The following is a 23,348-nucleotide window of genomic DNA, read 5'->3' on the forward strand; positions in this document are numbered from 1 at the left end:
AACTAACTAAGGTCCATTAATTTTAATAGATCTACTCTGAAAAGGACTAGAATTGGCTGCAACCCATGATTATTTTTTTTGCTGGGATTTCTTTAGACATAGTGTGCTGTAGAGAATGTCTGGGTTCAAAATGCCCAGTGCACATTACTTTGAACAGGACTTCGTAGGCGCTGGTGATTAATGAAGCAAATCCCCCTTTAACTGAGTCACATCTTTGCTGCTCCACACATGATGTCAGGTCTAGGGCAGGTGGGCAGGGTTTGGCCCAAATAGCCTAGTGGGCCAAATGGGGGAGGCCTGACCTGCCTAATTAGGCCAGAAATTCTCCATTTCTGATATAGGACTCAGACCTAAGGCCTAAAGCAATTGAAGTATCTATTAGTAGGTTAAGGGCATTTGGAGGAGCTCAGAATAGGGTCATTTGTCCTTGATGGGGAGCCTGCTTCCTTCCTTATTTCTTTCTTCATAAAAACCCTCAAAGCAGTTTATAAAAAGATAAAACAATAAAATTACCAATAAGAAAAATTAGCAACAATAATTTAAGACTTGAAAAGTTAAAATAATTGGGAGTGATGCGGTCGCTTGAGCGCCTGCAAGCTCCATGTTGCCCCAGTCTGCCCATTGCCTTCCTCTCAGCTATACGGCGGCTGAGTGGGAGGAGGCAGGCAGACACCTTGGATACCCCGCAGTGCCATTAGGCACCAGGATCCATGGGGCCAGCAGATCCCAATGTAGATCTTTATTTCCTCCTGTTTCTGATTTAGACATTCACTTACACCTTCTTCATCAGTAGGGAGGAGAGTGCCATTTTGTGGTTTGGCCCAGGTGCCAAAATCTATTTGGCAGGCCCTGCCAAGCCAGATAAGAAACACTTTAGGCAGGCACAGCCTAGGGCAGAATCTCAAGGGCCAGCTAGAGAGGCCTGGAGGGCCACCTCTGGGGCTGTGAGGTTCCCCACCCTTGACCTAGATGCTTGATGTGCCCAACCCCTTGAACTGCCACATCTTCTTGACTTTCAAATGTGCTCATTCTCTCTCTCCCACTCTCTACGTTTGGCACGGAGCCAAGTTACAGTAGGAAGCAGCAGCAACTGACTGATCTCAAGCAGGGCATATATAAAACCAGCACTGCTAATTATTTTGCAGTAATTACCTGGCAATTATATGTATGTTGTTTGTGCAATAGTGGGTGCTGCTATTTTTGAACTCGCATTGTTATCCTTATTTGGTGGAGCGAGTCACACACTCTCAGAATCCATATTCATCGCTGGACATGGTTGTTCCCCACCTCCCCATCCCAGCAGTTGGTGAGAATAGTGTAATTATCAGCTTGCACTAATCCAAACACCTTTGCTCCTTCATTCTTTACACACCCCTCCTTTCCTTTCACCTCCATATTCACTCAAACCCAACTCATTTGCTTGAAAGCATTTAGCATGAATCAGGATAAGATGCTTGAACCTTTGGCTAGGTTCTAGAAATAGCTCCCAGTAGATCACTGCTGCTGCTTCTTTTTAAAAAGAACAAACTTTATACGTGCTTTAATTATTATCTTCATTTAATTGCCCCCTTTCCCCACAGCTGTTTTGTGATCTAGAGATGTTGCACAACTCTCTTGGCACTTCAAAGGGAAAAATGAACAACGAACAAATGAAGGCAGTTTGGCACTTAATGGCTTTGGCCAAACTTGTTTGCAATCACTGTCCCTGATCATACCATTACAACAGTCTCCCTTCCTCTTCTTCCAAGTGTCTAGGTGCGGTGTTTCCTCGCCAGACAGAACAAAAGCACCTGAAAAATGTATTATATTCAGATGAAGACGTTCAATACCAAATCTCTCCACCTAGGAAAGCAAAGGTCTGTTAGTGAGTGTTTGATTTCTACATCCTGGGCCCAATTCAAGGATCCACAATGATGCATAAAAATACTAAATGACCTAGGACCCAAATATCTGAAAGACCATCTCCATCCCTACCTGCTAAGATATCCATAGGGGCCTCAGAAATTCTACCATCCTTAGAAATGCAGGAAATAGCAGCCTGGCAGATGGCCTTCTTTAAACTGTTGCGTCTAGCATCTTCTAAATGTGCGCTTTATATTTGATTTCCTTTAGTAATGTTTTCTTTTGAAAATTTTAAGATAATATTTCAGTTTCCTTTTAATTATATTGCATTGAACTTACACCTTATATTTTACTTTCTTCGGCAATGTTTTATTCTGGCTTGTTTCATTTGATGTATTAATTTGTTAGAAACTACTCTGAGATTTTTTCCCCTTAAACATATAAAGTGGTATAGAAATGAAATAAATGATAATGATTTTTCTAATACAATTAAATGATTCTGTGAAAACTTAATAACCTCGGTCTTCAGAAGAGATGCACTAAATATGCAGACTTCCGGCAGGCTAAATAATATGCTGGACTTACAAGAAGCTTAAGAGGAACCCCACTGATCAGGCCAAAGGTCCACTTCATTCAACTTCCTGCTTTTTACAGTGGCCAGCCAGGGAACGTAAGGGTTCGGCTGGATTAGGCCAAAGGTCCAACTAGCCCAGCATGCTCATGTGAGATCTTGTGGGAACTAGGATGGGCTCTGTGAGATTTTTGAGAAAGCATCCCAGAACTTACGCAGTGAGAGAGCCTTGCCTTGCCTTGCCTTGCCCACACACACCCACCCACCCACCCCCAAGATCAGGGCAGAGAGCTTAAAAGCTGGGTCTTATTGGAGTTCCTGGTGTGCCGGGGGGTGGGGGATGGGGAAGAGGCCCTTTCAGTGTGGTGGCTCCAGAAGGCTAGGGATGGTCACATAGGGGTGGTTCCAAGAGGGCAGTTTGAGTATGCACATCATTACATATCGTACCTTGGAAGTTGAACGGAATCCGTTCCGGAAGTCTGTTTGACTTCCAAAATGTTTGAAAACCAAAGCGCGGCTTCTGATTGGCTGCAGGAAGCCCCTGCAGCCAATCGGAAGCTGCGGAAGCCCCGTCAGACATTCGGCTTACAAAAATAGTTTGTAAACTGGAAGTCACTTCCAGGTTTGTGGCGTTCGGGAGCCAAAATGTTCTGGAACTAAACTGTTCGATAACCAAGGTATGTGCAGTCCCTGGAAAGTAACCTCCGTTATAAGATGCAATCATCCTGTATTATGTGGATGTTTTGATGATTAATATTTAGAATGCAAACAAGAGGCTGATCTTAGCTTTTTAAGGCTACTGTTGTTTTCTTTTGGAAGTAGGTGAACTACTCATCTTCTCCCAGTTACCATATGGTGTGTGCCTATGCCTGTGCCTGTGTTTATGCGAGTGAGACAAATTGCTCATATTCCAGCTTGGTCCCCTTTGATGCCATCTTTGAGTTTAAGTTGTCAAGATGAAAGGCCACACAGGAAGGATTTTTACTCAACTAGAGCATGTGACGATTAAATGCACTGAGGTAATTAGTGTTTACTACTAACAGAGTTGGCATTCATATTCCAAGCATTAATTAACAGGGAAGGAAATAGAAATAGATCATATTTACACATCACAATTATTCCTCTAAAGTCTAAGTGGCTCCAAAGCAGAAGAATTTATTAAAAGTGAAAGCAGACTGAGGTATGTCCCCAAGGTCAACACCATCCACAGGGGATCGACTTTGAACAGAGAATGTGTGGATTACACAGTAATCCTGCACATGCCTACTTGAAAGTAAGTCCCATGGAGCAAGTGGGTATAGGATTGCAGCCATATTCTCTTAAGTGCACACTGATCCTGATTGCTGTAATGAAACACGACAGCAAGGACATATGGTCTGAGTCCTGATTTCTGGTGAAAATGATGAACTAGATTTTTTAGTGGACTCTGGTACAGCATGATATGAATTCATTTAAATTGTAATTAAGGGGAGGTAAGTTTCTCAAGAGGCATCATCAATAAACAAAGATGCAAAAATTTAGATTTGCTGTAGCTACAATGAGGTGGTTCAGTGTTACCCATGGGACAGATTTCTTCCCTTCATCTGAGGGCAGCATGCTAGCTCGGGAAGCACAGTTTAGGCCAAATGGCGCACATGCAGTTCTGTCCTTCAACCCGCAACCCAGCATCTACCACCTGAGGCAACTGCTTCACTGTGTCCAGTGGTAGGGACACCCTGACTAACACATCACATGGATTTTGTTAGTCATAGGAACCAGGAAGGAATGACATATGTATGGGCTGTGGTGTTCAGAAGCAGTGCTTAAACAGTGCTCCTTATCCTTGGAATTAGAGCGCCCTGGTTGTGCCAGATTCCTCCTCCCTCATGGGTGGTGAGAAACTTTTGCTAATCATGTATATGGGATAAGTGTGTGCAATTACCATGGTTGAGTGCAGCACGGTGTACCCAAAATAGCTGACACCATATATCTAAATGATCAGGTTAGGCTAGGGAACTTTCACTTTAAAACACATAGAACTCTTACAGCACATTTTTGCCAGTTTTATTCTTTTTCTCTTTTGTACTGTACAGTAATAAGAGTTCACCTAGGAGCAAGTCATTTGCTTTTGTTTTTTAAAAGAAGAATCTACACAGTACAAAATAAAAAAAACTACAAATTCCTTGTGAGTTGGCATGGTTGAAAGAGTAAACCCGTAGGGATGAAGTTATGTGACTTGCCAGGAGGGAATTTCAACTTTAGAGATACTTCCCCCCCCCCATGTCTTTTATCACTGAACACTCTGGTATTCTACTTATTGAGATTGCTTCATGCACATATTTTGAGATATAGCTCTTCAGTTTATTGACGTAACCTGAGCAAGGTCTGCAAGGGATTCCCACATGGCAGGGTTAATGTTGTCAGCCTTCATGTCACATTTGCAGACATCTTTTTAATGCAGAATTGGTCTGCCAACAGGCCTAGTGCCTGAAGTCAGCTCCCTGAGCATCCAGTGACAAAGCTGGATCCAGAAGCCCCTTGTCCACATCAGATGACTGCATAAAGCCAAAATGATCTCACAAAACACCCTCAATATGGCACTGAGTACTTCAGCTCCAGGGGTCCCTCCCCACAGTAACCAGAATGAGCATTCTTTGCAGCTTGCACTGCTACACGGTAGGCATGATTGTGTTTTCTTACCAGTGTTTGGTCAGCTTCAATGCGAAACATGAGCCATTTGCACTACGCTACAGTCTTCGTCTGGTCTGTTTCATAGTCCAGAGCTCCTCGGAGTACCAAGGAGCTGCTCAGGCTCCAAAGCACCCAATAGGACACTCAGGAGCGTTTGTGTCGACCTTGCCATTTTATAGCGAGACCTGGGCTTCAGGAGGATCACCAGATTTCACCACTGGGAAACCCCCCCCCCCAGCATTTAGGAATACATTAGGTTCCATCTGTCTCCGAAGGTGGGCTATCAGAGCAGGCCCACCACCCTTACAGGGAGGAATTGCCATTGTCAGTTCAAAATTAACCAAATCATGGTCTAAACATGACAAGGAAGTGCATTGCATCCCCCAGTCTTCTATAATTTGGGCTAATATCACATCAAGGGTGTGCCCCTCCTGATGTGTTGGGCCAATGACAATCTGAGAGAGACCCACAGTTGTCATGAAGGCCATGGACATCCATGTGGTTATTGATGCCACTCAGGATTATCGTTTTAGGCTCCTCCAACAACACCGTTAGGTTAGCCAAATCATGGATACTGCTGGGCAACAGGGGGGTTAGTAAACCAGCAGCATCCCCAATCTGTTTCTTAGGAATAAACTATCTGACGTTTAGAAGACATCTGAAGGCAGCCCTGTTTAGGGAAGTTTTTAAATGACTGATATTTTAATCTCCTGTTGGAAGCCGCCCAGAGTGGCTGGGGAAGTCCAGCCAGATGGGCGGGGTATAAGTAATAAATTATCATCATCCCTGGCCCAACATCAGGTGTCGACCATGTAAGTCCATCCCAAGATTAAGTGTCAAGTAGACGGTGCTCTTATGGACAACAGCAACACCCCTGCCACAACGCCCCAGTCTAGCCTGGTGCAGTACAGGAAACGATGGATTTAGTTGCCTCTGAATGATGTGCGATCTTGCATGCATAGCATTGAACCTGGAAGTAGCCCCAAAATGTTGTGAACTGCCCTGAGATCAATGGGCATAGGGCAATATACAAATTTAATAGATAATAACAAGTCACAAAAATGATGAGGAATGGGGATGGAATGGTGGGAGCCTGGAGTGTAAGCCCCCCCCCCCGCACAAAACGAGGATTGTCTTTACTGAAAACCCAGGTGGGCACAGCAGTGTAAAGTCGGGGCTATCCCGCTCGCTCACCCAAGTCTCAGTAATACGAACCACATCTGCCAGCTCATGCACAATCAGATTGTGCACAAGCATGGTTTTGTTATTAATTAATTAATTAATATTATGGACTGATCTAGCACTCAGAATCAGCACCACCAAACCAGAGGACTCAGCAGATATTCTGCCAGCAGATATTCTGATTGGTGGAGTGAGAGGACTTGAACAAGAAACAGAGGCCAAACACTTAGTACAGTAATGCTCAAAGTAGGTAAACTTGAAATGCCTCATGCCCAACTGATTTCAGTGGCTCCCCACATTCTACATACCCACGTTAATAACGAGAAGTGACATTAATACAGTATGTCTGCTAATATCCGAGGGTGGCACAAGGCGAGGCCCCCTCCCCTCTCTCGTCCCGCCCTGAGGAGGGACCAACAAAATGGCGGCGGCGGCGCGCCGTTGATTCAAACGCAGCGCGCGGGGCGGCGGTGGTGGTAGGCGGCCTCCCGGCGGGGTTCACTGCGCCTGCGCCCCGCGATTCAAGATGGCGGACAGTGCGGAACTAAAGGTAAAGGCGCAGTTTCAAGCCGCCCCCCCTCCCCTCTTCCTCCCCCCCCCACCGCTTCGCTGCCGCGGCTCTTCTCTACTCCCGAGGCCCCCTCCTCCTCCCCGCAGCAGGCCTGGCCCGGCGGCCGGGCGACCCAGTGGAGGAGCGCAAGGAGGGAGGGAGGGAAGGCAGGCTGGCTGGCTGGCTGGCTGGCGGCGATCCGGGGGTGTGTAAGCGGAGAGGGAAGAGAGGCGCTGAGGGAGGGACGGAGGGAGAAGTGAGGTGGGGGGGAGCGCCTTTTGGCTCATCCATTGAACTGAGTTTGCCTCCCCCCGTATGTCTTCCCTTGCTTTTCTTATCGGCCCCAACCCTAGGAAGTGAGTCCGCTGGAGTCTACTTTCCATCTGAGGTGCTTTTCTCTCAACCCCCCGCCCTGCGAGGTTGGCCAGGGCTGAGGAGGAGAGGATACCTCGTTCTCCTGCTCTTCTCTCTCCCCACATCTGCATCAGATCAGCCTGTCTCCTTTTGCTCCTCCACCTTGAGCTGGTTCAGTGGGTCCTCGCCCCCTTGCAGGCCACGAATTTGAGGAGTGGAGGGTGGGTTATGTGTGTTTCCTCCCTCCCCATCCCCATTTCAAGTGGCATAATCTAAAACGGGAGTCCCACACAACGCTGCCCCTTCTTCTTTGACAAAGATGATCGTCCTATTCGCCTACGTGGAACGGAGTTTGTCCAGAATCTGGCTTCTTTCACCTACCCAGCTTTTGCCCCCCTCTCTTCTGCCCCTCTTGCATATGTTTCTTCAGCTGTGCAAAGGGCAGAGAACAAGGAGGAAAATGTATCTTTCCCTAATCGTTTTATCCCGAAGTTTTGACAGCTCTCCCTGACTTTTAAATGCTTAGTATGTGCCAGTGGCAGAGAAGGGTGCCTGAAAGGAGTGGAAACTGAGAGACCCCCCTCCCCAAACTTTCACTTTCAAAGGGTGGAAACTGGTTTTTTTAGTAGATCCTTTTGATGTTGGTGTTCGTTCAAATTTCCTTTTTTTTGTAATCCCTGACCTGGATTGCAAAGGTTTTATGACTCCATCCAAAGATGCTAGTGCAGTAGGTGGGGAACCCAAATTATGGGTGTGTGAGCAACAGCTGCCTTTCAGAGGAAGTAAATAAAACTATAAGCATGTGTGCATGCATTTTTTTTCTATTCCCCAAGAGGTTTGTTGAACCTACTTTTTATTTGAAATCATAGATGAAATGATCAAGGGCTTATTTTAATGGGAGTAAGAAACTGAATAGAAACTTTGGCTGTATTTAGATCCTTAAGCTCATGTGATGGAGAGGGCTTTTTAGCTCATTTCCTGAGAAGAATTTCTCTCATGTTGAAAGCTAAAGCGCTCTGAACTCTCTAGAGGGATAGGAGGAAACTCCCACCACCTTGGTTTCCTGTTTTAAAGTGAGAGGAAACCAAAAGTGCTGAATCTCACTTGCTCTTCCCTTTTATACACTGCTATTTTCTTAGTATAGCCTCCATGCATGACAGCTAGAGAAAAAAGAGTGAGTTTAAAAATATCTGAGATGATTTTGCAGCCAATCCTTCATCTGAATAAAGTGTGTGTGTGAGGTAATATATACTGTATATTAAAAGCCTTTTTTGAAAGTCTTGAAATGCCCTACTAGCTAAATGAGTGAGGTTTGATATGGCTGCTACAATTCTAGTTGCTTGCTGTGATTCCCCAGGGGGTATTCTAGTAATACCGGTAGATCATAATTTCCTTTTTTTTAGTCCTCAACATACCCTCCCTTGGTAAACACAAAGGATTGATTTTAAATAAAAAGTATTTAGTATATTTCTTAATCTGTTTTGAAGACTTGCCTGTTTACATACTATAAAATTCAACAATGATCACAATAGTCACGTGTTAAATATTGAATAACAAAATGTGTCTAGGTTGAGTGGGGGTGTTTATTTTCACTACATACTGTAGACTTTTATAATCACGATGTCTTTGTAAGCAAAATAGAAACCACATGTTTAATACCTTTTTATAGATAATATGTCAAAATGCATGTCAAATGCTTTCCAGTTAAAATTCATTTACCAAGGGATTATTTTGTTTACACTGTCTCTCAATGTCTTAATGCTTTTGGAAATCACACATGTTGCTTTTATGGCTTTTTTATCCTGGCTTTTCAGAAAGGTTCTTTGCTCCTTTGGGACATGTGTACACAGTGATGGCAGCTCTCTTTGTGAGGTGAAGATGAATGGATCCTGTTTATAACCTCCATTGCCTTTTGTGTTTGGGGTGTGTGTGTGTGGAATCTTGCTGCAGTAGGAGACTTAAGGAAGCCTAGTGCCCATTTCTGCAGGCAGCTTGTTGTAAAGCATAAAAAGGTTTATCTGTTTTCCTTCACACTTGGGGTTGCTTCATTAATCTTAGTGCAGTAAATACAGCAAGGTATTGGTAACAGACTCTTATTGGCTAGGATGCTACATTTATTAGGTAGTTGTTTTAAGCTTGGTTGATCTGGGTGGCAAAAGATTTCCATCTCAATCTTTTACCTCTTCCTTCAATGCCTCTCTGGAGAAAGGGAATACAGTACATATATGTATATGCAATTCCTCCTCATGAGAGCCTGATAAAATTACTTGATGAATTACTAGATTGTGTTTTTTAAATAGATGCCATTCTCGGAGGCAGTATGCCTCTAAATACCATCTTCTGGTAATCGCTAACAGGGAGAGTGCTGATGCTCTCAGCTTCCCATAGTCATCTGGATTGCCACTGTGGGAACAAGCTGCTGCCCTAGATGGTCCTTCGGCCTGATACAGAAGGGCTCTTCCTATGTTTCTTTTAAAAAACTGGAATTTTATGTTGGTCTACTTTGGCCGCCCTCTATCTAACCTCCAGTTCCTATCTGAGTAGGCAAGTTTTTGTCCCCTCCCTCGAATATCTTTTCAATGCATATGCTAACTTTCCTTTCTCCCGTTAATGCTTAACTTTACTGCTTATTCCCCTTGCTTTCCCAAAAATCAGCATAAGGAAATTGAGATAGTTCTTCTCAATTTTCTGTCCTTACTGGTTTGTAGCCAGAAATATGAAACTGACTTGTTTCATCAATCTTGCCCATTTGTTTCTTTTGGAGAGGTGGGCAGGGGTGACCCGCAGGCATGGCATGATGAAGGTTGCAGGCTTAACAAAATGTCTTCTGTTATTGAGGACAATCCTTTAGATAAAGCAACTTTTATTTACTTAAGAGCTTCTTAAATAAATATTTTGCCTTTTGAAATTCATGTTAAGTTTCCTGTTTACCTGTGGACATATTCTCAACCAAAAATTGAAGTTCTGTGACACAGGAAATGTCCAGTCCTTCTGCTTCCTGAGTTATGGGAAGAGTAAAGTAAAATAAAAAAATTCCTTCAGTAGCACCTTAAAGACCAACTAAGTTTTTATTTTGGTATGAGCTTTCGTGTGCATGCAGAAGAAGTGTGCATGCACACGAAAGCTCATACCAAAATAAAAACTTAGTTGGTCTTTAAGGTGCTACTGAAGGAATTTTTTTATTTTACTTCGATCCAGACCAACACGGCTACCTACCTGTAACGGGAAGAGTAAAGGTTAGTTTGTAGATTGTGTTAAAAACCCCACTTCAGTTGTCAGATGGGGCAAATGCTTTATTGAGGGATGGCAAGAAGGGGTTATGGCTCACTGTAAATTGTCATAGAACCATGGCCACAGTTTCAAGTAATTAATATTTTCAAGGATGCTCCCGAAGAAAGTAGGCGGGGGAGACTTTCCATCTTTTATGGCTTTCCAAGGCCTGTTGGATCACTTTCATACCAAGCAAATGTCCCCCACTGTAACTTGAATAATTATTTCTGCTAACATTTGTGTGCAGTCTAAACTGAAATATTTTGTCCGCCTCTTGTTAGTATTCTTAACAAGTAAGATCAATACAAGCATTAAAATAAATAAATCTGGCTTGGATTCAGAGTAAGTTGGTTGCACTTAGTACTCATTGAAAGCAGTGGGATTTAAATGGGGGGCATAACTAACTTGTCCCATTGATTTCAGTGGAACCTAAGTTCAGCTAACTTCAGTGTGGATCCAGCCCATTGTGTGTAAAACTGTCACTAAAAGCTGCTAAATTACAGGGAGATAATGTTCTTTTGTTTTGCTTTGTATTTTCTTAGTAAACATTAGAGCTGCCTCTTTTTGAATGTTGTATTCAAACTAAAACATTCTGAGACATTAAATAGCTTGAGTGCCAGATAGTCAGAATTTTTCTGTCATTGAAAATTTCCTGTGTCCTAATACTGTATATCATCTAGTTACGTTTTAAAATCAAACAGGTTCTAAAAACATTCGTTCCTTACCCAGCATTGTTCTTTTTAGAGGGTTGTGAATTCCCCAGTTCCTAGATTTTGTGTGTGTGATGATATAATAGCTCTTATTAAGAACATAAAATGAGCCTGCTAGATCAGGCTGGTGGCCCATCTGTTCTCACAGTGGCCACAAGATGCCTGTGGGAAGCTTCAAGCAGGACCCGAGCACAAGAGCACCCTCCCCTTCTGTGGTTTCCAACACCTGGTTTTCAGAAGCACACCATCTTGGCTAGTAGCCATTGATAGTCTTCTCCTCCATGAATTTGTCCAATCATTTTTTAAAGGTTTACAAATGAGTGGCCATCATTGTTTCCCAAGGGAGTGAGTCCCGCAGTTTATGCACTATGTCAGAGCTTTCCAAATTTTTCATGTTGGTTACACACTTTTTAGACATGCATCATTTTGCGACTCAGTAATTCAGTTTTATTAGCAAACCGGACGTTAAACTAACCCCTTTCCAGCCCTGGGAGGAGTGCGGGGAGCTTTCGTGTGACACCTACACACTGCAGCCGACACAGTAATGTGTCGTGACACACAGTTTGGAAAGCTCTCCACTACCTGATGGGGAAGCATATAAATAAACAGTTAGTTCTGGAGTAGTATGTTGTGTGATCTTTGTGTGAATGTCTTCATTACACAGTTCTGGGTTTTCATAACATTTACATCTAGATCAGAGTTTAATTTTTCTACAATTGTCATTGTTGCTGCTGTCTTCTGAATGGATGTCAAAAGTACATATTGAGAGGCTTCCATCTTTACACTCTCATTTTAAAGGAGTGCCTTTGGGAACTAGAAAGATGCTTGATGTGTTTCTTGTTAGTTATGTTTCCTGATTTTAAGGAGTGATGGTAATGGAAGCAAAAGAAAGATTTTGAATTAAATTATCTAGTCATGTGTTCTTCTGTACAGGTGAATTTATGAATGTAAATCTCTCAGTTGAAATCAAATACTAGGCTTGATGGATGTGAGGAAACTGCTAACAAGCAAGGTACTTAGTATTTTTAGATGATAGTAATAATGAAGATTAGGCCTCCAAGGATGGAGAAACTGCATAATAGCACTAGCAAAATAGCCAAATAAGCAGAAGCCACCATTTTCAGCTTTTAGTTATAATTTTGCTCAAACCATTTCCATTGAAAATCCAACTAAATCTCAGTGTTGGATGCAAGCAGAATAATTTCACAATTCAAATTGTTTTAATGAGCAGCCCTTACCATGCATCTTCCTATTTACAGTTTTTCTTCTTGTATAATCCATGGTGTTTTTTCAGTGCGCTTTGAGAAGTCATCTTTACATTTTTATTTCTTCATGCTGAAGCTGCAAAGATCAAATAAGCAGCTGTGCATCACTGTAAAAATAATAATCCAGCCCACGGTACTTAAGTATGTTTGCCAATAAAAATTAGATTGCAAATTTCATGCACACATAAATATGAATAGTGTATGCATACTTGTTTGTGAAGGGTTTTATACTTCATTAGGAGTTCTCATCAATTATATTTACAAGGATATGGGGTGGAATTTTTATTCATGGATACACTAGTAACTATTGTCTAACAAAGACTGGAAATTCTTTTTAAAGTAACTTCATTGGTTGAAAGGTATTGCATATAGACAGAAAATGTCAGTGGTAGTTGCTGAAGGAGGCATGAGTCATTTGTAACCATTAGGTTGGTATTATTTTAACATTTATTTAAAGCAATTTTCAGATGTAGTGCTGAACAGAAACAAGCACTCTCAGTCCTAAATGCATTGCATGAAGTAAGCTGTATGGATGTCAATTGTCCTTGCTTCTGTGCATTGCCTTTAGGATTAGGGCATATTTTGGATAGGTGGAAGGTGATGGAAGATGATGGGGTTTGATAACAGCACAGATAAAGAATAGTAGAAACTGCACAACAGATGAAACTGGTACTCTTGGAAAGACGAGGAAGTGATGCATGGGTTGAAAGGGATCGTGTTGGAAAAGAAAAATGGAGCGGCAGATTTCATGGAGAGGAGGCGCTGCAAAGGGGATGGAGGAAGAATGAGAAGGTTTGGTTTAAGTACAGAGCATAACAGTCTAAACAAGGATGATTGAGAGGTTGGAAGTCACACAGCAATCAACTGGGAGCCAGTGTAGATACTTTGGGTGCATGTGTGGTTCAGGGTGAGTCAGTCTTAATGAGTTTCCAAAAGTAATCCTAGGCATTTTACTTTTTAAATTACAAATGTTATTGAAATTTTTAAAAACAATTACCAAGCATAAAGTGTTATCTTTCAGGACAAATGCATGTACAGGTGTTAAATCTTGTGTGCAGTCATCTACATGGCATCAAAACACTTGGGAAATGTTTTACATTACAGATTAAGCTCACACCCACAGGGTATACTTCAATCTAGAGCATTAAAATAATTTCTCCATACTGCATACTGTGACAAGAGATGGGAAATTACTGTACTATAGTTAATATAAATTGAGACCATATGGAGTTAAACCCATCTTTCTTTGTTATTCCTCTTATCACCCTCTGATGGTGAGTTAAGTGCTCCATTATACTTATGATCATGCTTAGATTTTCACAGAATCACAGTTCCCAGAATTCCTTACAAATGTGTAAAACACGGGAAAGTAGGTAGACCTTGGCTGTGCGTCCTGGAGGACCTGTTCCCTGCCTTGCATGCCTTTTCTACCTGGCCTGCAAGGGCGGGGCCCTGACTGACTCCAGTTATGAAAGCTGAAGGATGTCCAGAGCACTGTCTAGTCCTGTTGTGTTGGATGAGTTTCAGTTAGTAAGGCTCAAGGGTGTGGACAATGGGCTTGGATCAGTCAGGGTGACCACTTGCATTCTGGATCCTTGTCCCTCTTTACTGATAAAAACTTGCAGGGAAGGGACAGGTGGCTGGGCCAGGGAGGTGATTAATAACTCAAAACCTTGCTCGCTGTTTTGTGACATTTTGTAGTTGGCCCTAATAAAATTGGGTTTTTAATATTTGCATACTACAAACATGCTGTGCCAGAGGAGTGACAGGAGAGGGTTCTAGAGGCATTTTGAATCAATTGAAGAGCACTGACCAGGTAGGAAGGCTTCCTGTACAACAAGAGATGTAAATGTATGGAAATCTTGAACCTATGGGGGAAATAGTAAATTTATGGGGAAAAATAAAAAATGCAATAGTACTCTTTACATATTGAAAATCACAAGTTTTCATTACAAATGAAGCTACAAACTGCTGAATCGTAAGGAACCTAGCATATCTTTGGTTTTGCCAGTTTATGAGGAGCAGGCAAAAATAGTAAAAACAGAAATCAACATTATAGTATAGTAAAACAAATGATAATTTATTCTGAAAATTATTTGTATTCTCTAGTCCTCTACAGTATCAAGCAGACATAATGCACTTATTTCCATAAAAAGAGCTGAAAAAAGAGAGGAGGGGGAACAGAACTAAACACTACATGAAATTTAATCAGTCTCTTTCTTAGCTATCACTATCTGTTTCTGTTTCTCTGTATTTGTCACCATATTTATCATGGACTTCTAGAAACTGAAGATTTACACAGATTGAAGCAAGCTTATATACCCTTTCACATGCCAATTTAGTTCTTGATTTCCTGTGAGTATTCCTGGCTGACTGACCGAACCCAAAAGGTGCTCATCAATGGCTCCTCTTCATCCTGGAGAGAAGTGACTAGTGGGGTGCCACAGGGTTCTGTCTTGGGCCCAGTCTTATTCAACATCTTTATTGATGACTTGGATGATGGGCTTGAGGGCATCCTGAGCAAGTTTGCAGATGACACCAAATTGGGAAGGGTGGCTAATACCCCAGAGGACAGGATCACACTTCAAAATGACCTTAACAGATTAGACAACTGGGCCAAAGCAAACAAGATGAATTTTAACAGGGAGAAATGTAAAGTACTACACTTGGGCGAAAAAAATGAAAGGCACAAATACAGGATGGGTGACACCTGGCTTGAGAGCAGTACATGTGAAAAAGATCTAGGAGTCTTGGTAGACCACAAACTTGACATGAGTCAACAGTGTGATGCAGCAGCTAAAAAAGCAAAAAAAAGCCAATAGCCAATTTCTGGGCTGCATCAATAGGAGTATAGCATCTAGATCAAGGGAAGTAATAGTACCAATGTATGGTACAGACCTCTGGTCAGACCTCACCTGGAATACTGTGTCCAGTTCTGGGCACCACAGTTCAAGAAGGATATTGACAAGCTGGAACGTGTCCAGAGGAGGGCAACCAAAATGGTCAAAGGCCTGGAAACAATGCCTTATGAGGAACGGCTTAGGGAGCTGGGTATGTTTAGCCTGGAGAAGAGAAGGTTAAGGGGTGATATGATAGCTATGTTCAAATATATAAAAGGATGTCATATAGAAGAGGGTGAAAGGTTGTTTTCTGCTGCTCCAGAGAAGCGGACACGGAGCAATGGATTCAAGCTACAAGAAAGAAGATTCCCCCTAAACATTAGGAAGAACTTCCTGACAGTAAGAGCTGTTCGACAGTGGAATTTGCTGCCAAGGAGTGTGGTGGAGTCTCCTTCTTTGGAGGTCTTTAAGCAGAGGCTTGACAGCCATCTGTCAGGAATGCTTTGATTGTGTTTCCTGCTTGGCAGGGGGTTGGACTGGATGGCCCTTGTCGTCTCTTCCAACTCTTTGATTCCTGACCACAGACGAGTTACTTTCACATGCTGCAGAGAATGGAGGAATATGAAGTAGCCCTCGTCACCATATTGCAGAAACAATATGCTTGGCAGAATCTCAGCTTGCATTCCTTGGCCAAATACCTGAACATGTTCTATACTCTGCAACTTTTGAAAGGAAGGACTAAAATATGCCACAGTGCCACTCTTCAAGTTAAGGGCCAGAAGCCTGGAGAAAAAGAAAAGCCTTTTTCTAGCAGTGGAGCCAAAAAATAAATGGTGTGTGCCTCCCTGAGGAGAGCATTGCACAAGTGGGGGGCCACAACTGAAAGGACCTGATCTCATGTTTCCAGTCTCCTGGATAATAACCACAGGGTTCTGGTCCACAAAAAAGACATTGTTTGACTGGATGTCAGTTCCTCCCCTTCCTTTGAGGGAAGTTCATTTGTCTCTCTTGCTTGAGATTGTGCATGTTCAATCATACTGATTTATGATTAATTTTTGTTGCATTTGGATACTTATTGTATCTTTGCACGATTTTTGGTAGTAGGATTTAGTTTTTCCTGGCGGGGGGAATGACAAAACACCTAAAGCTGAAATATTTAATTGACTTGTCTTCTGAGAGAGCAGTCCAGTTCCGGTCCTGATAAGCATCTCTTGTCAATCCCCATTGACTGAGCACCATCAGTGTACTTTACTGTATATTTTGCTCTCTTGCTAGGAAGCAATACTTAGCATTTTTCTTTTTGGAAAAGAAAGAACAAGTGCAAGTTTCAAGAGCATCAGGCTCCCGGGCAAAGGCTTCTAGGTGGGAGAAGATTACGTTTGTCTCCTCTGCAATATTACCTGCTAGGTTTATTTTCTTTGTCAGATTCTTTACTATTCACCTTTGAAGAAGTGCTGCATTGCTTTCTAGGCCTTTGGCTGCACTGAGATCTGTTAGAAGGCTCCAGGGCATGTGGATGTATAGAACAGAATTCCTTCCAGATGACGAAGGCTTTAATGGGTTATAAGCGTCACATAGATAAGGAAGAGCCTAAACGTATTTCAAGGGGCTCATGTAATGTCCATCCAGATGTTGGACAATGCATAATCCTTTTGTGAAGGGTAGTATTAAATCTTTGCAGGGCAATTGTTTCTGAAGAGAGGTAAAGGTATAGAAAAAAGTGAACCTCAAAAGGAGGTTTCATAACAGTAGGGAGGGGAATAATTTTAACTGCCAACGAAACCTACAGCCTAGCATTGTCAGGCACGTTCAGGTCACAGAATTTAAATTTTGTCATAGCTGACAGTTTCCCTTTAAACAGTTACAATGCTTGTGAACATTCTGTGGCATTAAACCAGCTCATCCAGTTGAAAATGGGATGAGAAATGGTTGGCAACCTATTAAGAGTGATTTTCCCTATACAGTCTAGAAAAACTGGGTCAAGAACTTGTCAGTATGCTTCTGGAAACTTAGCTGGGACTTTGTCAATCCTTCAGTAATGTTTTTTTAGCTGTCCACATCATCAGTCAGATTAGAAAGTGAAAAAATTCTCATCCATAAATGGAGGTATGGTAAAAGGTAAAGGTAAAGGGACTCCTGACCATTAGGTCCAGTTGTGACCGACTCTGGGGTTGTGGTGCTCATCTCATGTTATTGGCTGAGGGAGGTGGCGTACAGCTTCCAGGTCATGTGGCCAGCATGACAATGTAATAATGCAACATTTGTTATGTAGCAGACTAATCAATGTATTGAGCACTGTGTTGTTAGGCTTCTGTTTCTCTGAAGAGACAAGCACCTTCACTGAGATAGATTTACTAGTACTTGATAGTAAGTTCCACTCCAACAAAATGAAATTCCACAAAGAAGTGCAGTGTGATTGCAGTAGTAAGCTGGCCTTCCAATCTGCCTGATGGATGTAAACTCATTGTAGCTTGAATGTCCATATGCATTTGCACCAACAGAAGTTGATCCAAATGAAAACAACATTTTAATTTGCAGGGTTCTTGATCTGATGTTTTGAGGGACACCCAAACAACAGCTGTTTGTTCATCTGTCACATACTATTTTCCTAAACGGCAGGTGTATCCCTTACTTCTAGGTTGTATTTTTAAACTATGGATATGAGATTAAAATATTGTGAGGGGTACAGTATATTGATGACCACTACAAAGGACCCTCGCTGCATGTTAGAAAGGGTGCATGCTGGATAATGAGGCTGGAAAGAAATATTGATGAGCTGTTTCACTGAAATACTTTTTATCATTTACCTGATTGAGGTTGGAGTCTGGCAGAGGAGGCTAGGGAATGTATAATTCAGCCACCTATAAGCAGTTTTTTTGACGGTTGCTTGTGCATTCTCCCTTTATTTCTCGCTCCAAAAGCATTGCTCAAAACCATACAAGGCTATTCATTTCCCCTCCTCAAGAAAACAGGACCAAATCTCTGTAGGGTAACATTTTAAAGTGTTTTGCACTCATTTCAGAAGCACTAATTAGCACTGCTATAGTTGCAGTAATGGTGATAACCTGTTGTGTGCTGCTTGTACTTAAAATCAAGACATTCTATGTTGCAACTGAAAAGGCCTTCTAGCCAAAGACCTTATGATGGTAGAAAGCCAGCAGATGCTTACTGGGGTATGTGGGTGTATGTACGTTCACTATCCAGTGTTTTTCCTGCTGAGTCACAGGTATTTTTTATTTTATTTATTAAATGTATACCATCCTTCACCTGAAGATCTCAGGGCAGTTCTCAGTTGTGGTCAGTGCAAAGAGCTTCTGGCTTTTCATGTTGAGGCCAAGATGGCTAACTTGGATAATTTGAGAGGTAAAGAGAGATATAGATGAGACTTTCAGGGGTGTGGTGGTGTTCATTTGATGTCTATTTGATGTCATCTTGTGAGTTTTCTGGGATGCGGGGTCTTGGGGCAGATGGGATCATAATGAGGAAAAGAGCACAGATGTCTAAAAAAATGAGCATCCCTCTGGTGAAGAACTGATATCCTCTCACAACAAGGATGTGCCTCTGAGGGTAACTCCATGGGGATTTCCCATAGGCATATGGTTGGCCACTGTGAACATAAGATGCTGTACTGGCTGAGCCATTGGCCTGATGCATCAGGCTCTTCTTATGTTCTTAATTTTAGATTATTTACTTAGGGATCTAGATTTGTAATGAGCATACTAACTGCAAAGTTACTTGTCTGCTTGATGCAAAGTTGTCAAAAGTATTTGGGGAGCGGGGATAGTGATGCAGTGTTGCAGTCCTGAAAGGGAAAAAATAAGTTGTTAGATAGGATGCTAAAATTCAGATTATCTAAAACAGCTTTTGAAGAAATTATATCTGTTCTGCATGCAAAGTTAGCTAGGCAGGCAAAGCTGTGTGAATAAGGGAAGGACGTTGGGAAGAGGGGTTAGGCTTGTAAGGCATGGGAACTTTTGGGAGAGGTCAACCGTGTATAGAAAATGCTCTACTTGTGTTTCTATACTGTTATTGTATGCCATCAAAAAAAGAAAAAGGTTACAAAGGTACATTTCAATTGACTCTTGGGGGTATGCATGACAGGAGTTGGTCCATCCATTTTGGGATGATAGCATAAATGTTTAGATGGTCTAAATAGGGATAAGTTGTCATTCTTTCTACTTGCTGCCAAGAGATTGATGAGTCATTGGAATAATTGGTGATGACAACAGATACTTTAGGAGGGACAGTAGCAGCTGGTGGCCTTGGTTGGTGGGAGAAAATTTCAACCTGCAACACGGACCCTGAGTGCTACCCTCCTTGGCAAGGCTAGGAGGTTGTTCTTCTTTGTGTGCCAGCAACATGACAGTAAGCCTTTTTTCAGTGGCTCCCTGTTTGTGGAGTGCTCTCACCAGGGAGGTGCAGCTGATGCCTTCATTATACATACACCTTTAGGCACCAGGCGAAAATGTTCCTCTTGGGCTGATTAACATCTTATACCCCTTTTAAATGTTTTTTTTATTTTTACGTATTTTGTGTTTTTGTATGTTTTAGAATTACGGATGAAGAGTGGTATACAAATTTAATAAATACATAAAATGAAAATACAGTGGTACCTTGGTTTAAGAACAGTCTTGGTTTACAAACTCCGCAAAACCGGAAATAGTCTCTTGGTTTGAGAACTTTACTTTGGTCTAAGAACGGAATCCAAACAGTGGAAGGGCACTGGTGGCGGGAGGCCTCATTAGGGAAAGCATGCCTCGGTTTAAGAACGGTTTTGGTTTAAGAACGGACTTCCGGAATGGATTAAGTTCGTAAACTGAGGTACCACTATAAATAAACTTAGCAGTGATGAAATGAAAGGGTTTGCTGTCCTGTGAAACAGTAACAGTTTAAATAACAGAGGTAGAAGATAAACAGTTCTCACAGCCATTGAACAGTGGGGTTATCCAAGGATCTGTATTTGGTCCTATGCAGCTGATTAATGTTCTACAATCAAGGAACAGGTGAGAAGTATCCCAGGTTTGCCAGTAATACAAATTATTCAGGATTAGGAACACTCAAACAGATTGTGCAGAGTTCCAAAAGGTTGTCTCAAAATTGGTGAATGGACAACAAATGACAAGTGAAAGTGTAAGGTTTGAAGTAAACTAATGCACATTGGAGCAAAAAAGAGAAAGAAAAATCATTAACAATTATTCAGTATACTTGTTTCCATCAGATTACTGATGGGATCTGCACTGATGTTGGCTCACCATGGAAGAAATCCTAAGATGATGCTGAATAGCTCAATGAACAATTTGAGGCAGAGTGTTGTGGCAGATAAAAATGCAATCTTCAGTACTTATGCCAGTTCCTGTCGCTGCTTTTGCATTCTAGTTGCTTCCCCAACACACCTCAAGGCCCAAATAATTTTTCTCCAGACAGGCATGCTTGTGCTAAGGGCTGAAATGATGCAAATCTCAGTGTGTTCTCAAGAAGTATTGACAGCAGAGTTACCGTAAACTCTACTCTAGATTACTGAAGTCATATTTTCCAGGTAAAGCAAAGGGTAGAATGCCTTCAACATTGGACGCTTATTTGTAGATGACAAAAAAATACAAAAAACTGTGAACTCTTTATGGGCATAAAAGGATCCTTGATTATGAAGAAGAGAGTTGTTTTCAGGGTCAGTTTAAAGGCGTTGTTAGCAGTTGTTAGATTAAGGTCTTTAAAAGTAGTATTTCGTATCCTTTCCAATGATGCATTGATCCTCTTGAATCTTCTTGCTTTTGTCTTCCCACCAATACCTGCTTAGCATCGCTCTGTCTGTAGGGCCTCCTCCATATCTTTTCTCTTGCCCCTTTGCTCCTCAGTTGTGTCTTTCCTCTCCACCCCCATCGCCTTGATTCTGTTGTTGCCAGCTTTCTTTCTTGTCCTCCCATCTCCCTCCTTATAGTTCCATCTGCCCTCCTAATCCTTGGTGTTGGCTCACATCCTCTGTGTGCTTCCTGTGCTCTTGCTCAAGAGCAGCTTTGAATATCTTTGGCAGAAGTCTGTGTCTGTCACCATCTGAGTTCCCCCTGCATGTAGCTCTGCTACCTTCTTGCCAAGCAAAGCAACTTGCCATCTGGTAGTCTCACAACCCCTGCCCTGGACTTCTCCATCTTCCTTCCATAAAAGCTGTTTCCTTCTAGGGAGAATCCCCTCCCTCTCTGACCCAGTCCCTAACAGTCACCATAGCCCTTGCCCCACCCTCTTTTCTGCACACCATCAGTTTCTGTTCCTTAAATTCTTTCCCTCAGAACAATCTCTTTCCTTCCACCCAATAACATTTCTGTTTCTTTACTTCCCCTTTCCCTCCAATGTACTTGAGCAAGCAGTTTCTGTTCACTGTCCTGAATATCAATATTAAAACTTTACTGGGCGCATCCAGGTAACTTTTTGAATCCTGGCCAATGCATGGCTACAGGTAGCCTTGTGGGCAAGATGGAGGCCAGACTAGAAATGCTAAATGTAAATATTGACTTTATTCTTAAAGAATTACACTGCCTCCCAAGGTGGTACACACTTACAATGCATTAAGTACATACAGTGAAAAAAATCTATCAAACCTTAAAGAGCATTGCCACTGAGAACTTCACCTATATTTGTGTTTCCTTCTTCCATTTCTCTCTGTAATGAAGTATGGGTTGTTGGGTTTCAACTAGTAAAGGGACAGCTTTCATAGTGTTTATAACCTACGAAGAAAACTATATTAAGATAGCTACCTAATTGCACTGGGCATCTCGGAAAAATAGTGTGAGAAGTGGGAAATTGTCATTGTTTGCTTTTGTCAATATGGTAATCTTTCCCCCCTATCATATGTGGTAGAGATGTCCCAATGTGGAAAGTTTCTGGTGTTTGGTAACTGAGGTGATACTTGCATTATTTAAAAATTGGAATAATAATGAATCCATCGATGTGCTTTACTAAGTTATGTTAAGTGTTAGTATACCAAAAGACACGGGTGTTTGTGTATATTTTCATCATAGCACGGTTAGTGCACACCAGATGTTGGAAGGAGAGGTGAAAACCAAATAAAGTTGAACAGATTAGAAAGTAATGGGAACAACCAGGGATAATTAAAGTGATGGTGATGATGATAAAAAGGAGTATAAGGAAGTGCTTAAGTGGTTGGGGTCTCGTGGTCAAATACATCAAGGAACAATCAAGAATTGTATTTAATGTGAAGGCATGGTGTATAATAAAAAAGCAGAATTATGATAAAAGTGAAGTTGGAGTGAGTGGGGAGTGTTTGTATTAGCTTAAACTATTCATAAAAGTGATATTTTAAGTGTTACTATAATATTAGACAAGTCATTCAAGTATTTTCCTTTATACTTGCTCACATTTCCTTTTTTGTACACTTCAGTAATAAAATAATTAAAAAATTAAGTAATTTAAATAACCTGGGTGTCTGTGTCTTTAGATGCAAAGAAAGAGCCATTAATGTGCATCTCATCTCATGGGGGAATTGGAGAAAGGGGGAAATCAATGTTGAAACTGGCTCTTTCAAATTACTTATGGACTAGTAGACTCCAGTGATGGTTGCCAAAGTAATGACAACATTTCTCCAGCTGAATAGAAGGGAACTTGGGAGTAATCTCTTTTTTAAATAACAAAAGGAAGATTAATCTGACAACCCCTTCTTGACTCCCTTGAAATATGTCATCTTTATTTTTTGCCTTTTGTCTTGATTCTTGCAAGCACTTTTAATTCTCCTCTAGACACTCCACGGTATACACTAAGACAGTGTCTAATGCTAATGTATTTTTCTGCAATTACTTGTCTTTAAACTAGGCTAACAAATAGCAATGTAAAACAGCTCCCATCTGCATGACTAAACACCACACTGGTAATAAAGATGGAAAATGCCAGCAAATATGACTTTATTTTTCTAGCACTGAAATAAAGAATACTGTTGAAACACACAACCTTGTTTAATACAAAAAAATAACAATAAAATTATGACAGAAAATAAATCTCAAACATCTTTCACTGCAAAGTAATACAGGCATACATCCTCACTTCTTATAGGCATGGGGAAAGCCCCATTGAAATGAAAGGGCGTAATGC

General features: G+C 41.7%; 1 protein-coding gene across 2 annotated transcripts in view; it reads left to right on the plus strand.

Moving 5' to 3' along the window:
- Positions 1-6,771: 6,771 nt before the first annotated feature.
- Positions 6,772-23,348, plus strand: part of PIAS1 (protein inhibitor of activated STAT 1) — a 57,684-nt gene continuing 41,107 nt past the window's right edge. For both annotated transcript variants that reach the window (XR_009558544.1, XM_035130659.2), the window contains exon 1: positions 6,772-6,815. Coding sequence is in view for 1 of the 2 variants with exons in the window: in XM_035130659.2 (XP_034986550.1) it covers positions 6,792-6,815 (24 nt within the window). In the remaining variant the exon portion in view is untranslated. The remainder of the gene's footprint in view (positions 6,816-23,348) is intronic.

The sequence above is a fragment of the Zootoca vivipara genome, chromosome 14 (assembly GCF_963506605.1).
Source record: "Zootoca vivipara chromosome 14, rZooViv1.1, whole genome shotgun sequence".
In the NCBI taxonomy this organism is placed as follows: Eukaryota; Metazoa; Chordata; class Lepidosauria; order Squamata; family Lacertidae; genus Zootoca; species Zootoca vivipara.